The 5,000-nt window shown below is 38.9% G+C and overlaps 1 protein-coding gene across 6 annotated transcripts in view; it reads right to left on the reverse strand.

Annotated features, from left to right (window-relative positions):
* The window catches only part of LOC122242400 (neuron navigator 3), a 42,774-nt gene that overhangs the window by 6,257 nt on the left and 31,517 nt on the right, over positions 1–5,000 (reverse strand). For 4 of the 6 annotated variants that reach the window (XM_086538330.1, XM_086538325.1, XM_086538331.1 and 1 more), the window contains exons 3-8: positions 4,903–5,000; positions 4,154–4,237; positions 2,752–2,842; positions 1,849–2,066; positions 538–767; positions 61–202 (exon numbers count right to left, since the gene is read on the reverse strand). The exon at positions 4,903–5,000 is cut by the window's right edge and continues 201 nt beyond it. In XM_086538330.1, the coding sequence (XP_086394456.1) occupies positions 61–202; positions 538–767; positions 1,849–2,066; positions 2,752–2,842; positions 4,154–4,237; positions 4,903–5,000 (863 nt within the window). The remainder of the gene's footprint in view (positions 1–60; positions 203–537; positions 768–1,848; positions 2,067–2,751; positions 2,843–4,153; positions 4,238–4,902) is intronic. The other 2 variants (XM_086538329.1, XM_086538328.1) reach the window with 1 other exon arrangement.

Here is a 5,000-nt window from a genome sequence, read left to right on the forward strand (position 1 = left end):
GGTTTTGGATATCTAACATTTGGAAGTATTTGGAGAAAAAGAAGTTGAATAATATTTTACTTGAAGTCTGGTAATAGTGTCTGCTTGTGCTTGCAGCTGGTGTTGGGCGGAAAGCACCTCCAGCCGGCAGTCGGTCAAAGCGCGTTCCTTTTCGGCGACTTCTTGGCGTAGATGAGCCACTGTTTCGGATTCGTCGATAGGCCTAGCGTATCGAAGAAAGAAAATGAGCAATACATTTTTTTATAGATATGATACATATCGTTATTTTAAAAAATGGGAATTGTGACAAAATTCAGTCTCTTTACTTTCTCAAATACACAAAAAAAAGAAATAAAGAAATCACAAGAGCATTTACACATTTTCCAATCATTCAAACCAAACTCACTCTCTCTCTCTCTAAACACACACACACACACAAACACACACACTCTCTCTCTCTCTCTCTCTCTCTCAATGGCACATCCGACAAAACTCCCAAAGCCTCGAAACCCAAGAACTCGAAGCTTCATCAAACCCGAATGAACGAATCTTTCTTACACGTGGAGACTCCCTCCCTTCGGCGGCGGCTTCAGAAGCTTCGGTTGCGCCTGAACCAGCACCGAGTGGGACGAAGGAGGCGGCGGCGGAGGAGGCAGCTGACGAACGGCCGAGTTGACGGTATGGTGCATCGGAAGCTCCTGCGGGACGTCCTCGGAATTCCCGTCGCCCGTCTGCTTGCTGCGCTTCCGGCCGTGTCTCCCAAAGGCTCGGCGGAAGGAACTTCTCAGCTGGAGAGGGTGGGTGGGTGGGTGGTTGTTAGGTGGGTGGGTGGATATGTGGGTGGATGGTTGGATGATTGTTAGGTGGATGGGTGGGTGGGTGGGTGGATGGATGGATGGATGGGTAGGTGGTGGGTGGGGTTGGGGATGGGTGGGTAGGTGGATGTATGGATGGGTGGTTGTTAGGTGGGTGGGTGGGTGGATGGATTGATGGGGTGGGTGTTTGAGTGGATGGATGGATGGGGTTGGGGATGGGTGGGTAGGTGGATGTATGGATGGGTGGTTGTTAGGTGGGTGGGTGGGTGGATGGATTGATGGGGTGGGTGTTTGAGTGGATGGATGGGGTTGGGGATGGGTGGGTAGGTGGATGTATGGATGGGTGGTTGTTAGGTGGGTGGGTGGGTGGATAGTTGTTAGGTGGGTGGATGGGTGTATGGATGGGTTGGTTGATTGTTAGGTGGGTGGATGGATGGATGGATGGATGGGTGGATGGATAGACAGATAGATGGATGGGTGGATGGATGGGTGGATGGATAGACAGATAGATGGATGGGTGGATGGAATAATGGATGGGTAGGTGGTGGGTGAGGTGGGTGGATGGATACGTCAATTGATAGGGACGTGATTCATGTAACGTAACAAATATATAGACAGATAAATCACCATGAAACTCACATGTAATTTTACGAAATGTGAATAATAATTATTGGACTATATTCAATATAAGACTACAAATATACACCATTCAAATGCCAAGGTAAAAGTGTATGATTCTCCACTCTCTCTTTCCCATTTCCCCTTCCCCTCTCCCTTTCTCTCTCCCTCCCTCCCCCACCACCCTCCCTCCCTCCTCCCTCCCTCTTCCCCCCTCCTCCTTCTCCTCCCCCATCCTCCTCCTCCCCCATCCCCCCTCCATCCCCCCACTTCCCTCCCTCCCTCCCTGCTCCTCCCCCTCCTCCCACCACCCTCCTCCTCCCCAATCCTTACCCAACTCCTCTTCTTGAGCTTCGTCTGATCCTGGGTGCTGAGTCCCCCTACCACCCTCCCTCCCCCACCCCTCCCCTCCCCCCCTCTCCTCCCCAATCCTTACCCAACTCCTCTTCTTGAGCTTCGTTTGATCCTGTGTGCTGAGCCCCTCCCCCGGGGGATGAGAGTGCGTGAGGCTGTGGGGGAAATGCTGACTCTGCCCCCCCGCGCTCAGCTTCCGCGAACTGAAGGAGGCGAAGGAGGACATGGACGCCGCGCTGAGGGTTGAAGTGACACTCGAAACGCTGTCGCAGGAGAGTTGGCGCTCCATGCTGAAGTAACCTGAGGTGGAAGGAGAGGAATAAGGAACTATATATATATTGAGGGATAGAAAAATGAGGATGAAAGGAACTAATCAAGAAAGAGGGAAAAAGCAAGACAGGTGTGAGGATAGTTTTGAAATGAGGTTGAAAGGAATTGATCAAGAAAAAGGGAAAAGAAGAAAATAATAAAATAAAAAAATAAAAAATGAGGATGAAAGGAATTGATCAAGAAAAAGGGAAAAGAAGAAAATAATAAAAGAAAAAAAGAAAAAATGAGGATGAAAGGAATTGATAAAGAAAGAGGAAAAAAATAATGAGGATGAAGGGAATTGATCAAGAAAGGGGAAAAAGAGAGAGATGTGAGGATAGTTTTGAAATCTTGCTGAAACTATGGGATTATCTAAGAGAAATATATTATAAAAGAAAATGTCTGATATTGAACATGGAGACATTTATGTAAAAGATCTAGATATACTTTACGTAATAGATATGACATTAATGTTATGCAAATAATCATAAGCTCTTTTTATGCTCGTTATCCACGTGTATCTTTCCACAAAAAAAAAAAAAAAAAAAAAAAAAAAACGTAAATTCCAATTCACTATATCCCATCTTCCTGCAATCCATATAATCATCAGAATAAAAAAAAACAGCATATAAAACTATCTCTAAACAAGAATTCACACAAAACAAGTGTGCCTTACTTTGCTTACCTGAGCTGACGGACTGACAGACAGCCGAACTTTGTTGTCGTAGAACAGCTGCTGTTTTTCTCAGTTCTGCGGCCTCTGTGTCCTTAGAGTTCAATTAAAATGAAATGTATTAGAACAATGTTATTTGTAAGTTTGATTTAAGTTTATATCTATTAACAAAGGTCGAAAAAAATCAGTTTGATATCTTAGAGTTCAATTAAAATGGAATGTATTAGAAACAATGTTATTTCTTAATTTCATTTAAGTTTATATTTTTTAAAGAAAGGTCGCAAAAAATCAGTTTGATATCTTAAAGTTGAATTAAAATGAAATATATTACAAAACAATGTTATTTCTTAAGTTGATTTAAGTTTATATTTTCAAAGAAAGGTCGAAAAAAATCAGTTTGATATGTTAAAGTTGAATTAAAATGAAATATATTAGTTCTGCGGCCTCTGTGTCCTTAAAGTTCAATTAAAATGAAATATATTAGAACAATGTTATTTGTAAGTTTGATTTAAGTTTATATTTATTAAGAAAGGTCGAAAAAAATCAGTTTGATATCTTAAAGTTGAATTAAAATGAAATATATTAGTTCAGCGGCCTCTGTGTCCTTAGAGTTTAATTAAAATGAAATAGATTACAAACAATGTTATTTGTAAGTTTGATTTAAGTTTATTTCTATAAACGAAGGTCGAAAGAAATCAGTTTGATATCTTGAAGATTTTTAAACAAAGATCGAAAAAAATAAGTTTGATATCTCTGAGATATCAAAAAAGAGAAACAGTTATATAAAGGAAGGATTTTTTTTTGCTAATTTTGGTAACTTTATAGAAAAAAGAAACAATTAGCAAAAAGTACATATCCTTAATGCTGTAAATATAAAACCCCTGAAGAAATCCATATAAGTTACTTAGATACTCAAGAATAAATACGTACATTACAAGATCTAACAAAACTAATTCTTTTAGAAGGATAAATATATCCTTTAAGATATAAACTCCTTTGCATAATCATCCCCAATAAACCCGAAAAAATAAAACAATATAAACTCTAATTTATAAACTTCCTTCCCTATCCTTATAATGTGACGAAAGAGATGTAATGAAGTAACCGATAAAAAAAACTCAATTTTTTAAAAATTCATCTTCCACGTACCAGGTACCTCGTACCACGTATCCCCCCCCCAAAAAAAAAAAAAAATATATATATATATATGTATATGTATATATATATATATATATATATATATATTACACGTACCACGTATCCCCCCCAGAAAAAAAGAAAAAAAAAAATAATAATAAAAAGTTACCAGTCTATCCTCCACAAACATCCTTCCATAAACCATATAATCCGACAACCCTTTTTCCTTTATAAACTCTTTAGAAAAAACAAAACAAAAAAAACATACCTTCAGATCTGGCGATGACGCAAGCTTTTCCAATTTGTCTGTCACGTTGCTCATGGTTTGTTCTAAAGCGTTGACCACGTTTGCCTGTTGGGATGTCAAAGAACTTTATTTATTGCATGCCCTGATTCGCTGGTTTTATATATAGAGAGAAGTGTACTTAATCATACTTATCATGTAAAGGAGTATATATTTAGAGGTTATGTATAATATTAAAGTGGGAATTATATAGCATTATATATAGCAATGTTGTTGTTTTTTTGTTTTCAGTAATGGTAGCTGAAGTCAGTAAACAACATTTAAATTGTCACTCAGAATAAAACAACACTATCAAAATGGCCACTGAGAATGAAAAACGCATCGGAATAGTAACTAAAAATTAAAAATCAATAAAACTGATCACTAAGAAAAATAAAAACAAAAAAACACATCAAAATAGTCACTCAGCATAATAAAAAGGCAAAAGAATCATCAAATAAAAATAATAATAAATAAATAAACACTATTAAAATGTTCACAAAGAATGAAAGAAAGAAAAAAAAAACATCAAAATGGTCACTCAGCATGATAAAAAAAAACAAGAGTCATCAAATGAAAAAAAAAACTATCAAAATGTTCCCAAAGAATGAAAGAAAAGAAAGAAAAACACACATCAAAATGGTCACAAGAAAGAAAGAAAGAAAAAAAAGAAACATTAACATGGCCACCACCGACCGAACCCCACATCAGAACGCACGCCAAGCCCTCCGTACCTGAGAGAACGCGGGACACGACCTGTACTTCGAACGTCTGGTCGCCACTTCCCACCAGGGTAGCTGCGACCTGTCTCTCTTGGCCACTGGTTGCACCC

This window comes from Penaeus japonicus, unplaced genomic scaffold (genome assembly GCF_977035675.1).
Source record: "Penaeus japonicus unplaced genomic scaffold, GWHDUDI00000001_assembly GWHDUDI00000007, whole genome shotgun sequence".
In the NCBI taxonomy this organism is placed as follows: domain Eukaryota; kingdom Metazoa; phylum Arthropoda; class Malacostraca; order Decapoda; family Penaeidae; genus Penaeus; species Penaeus japonicus.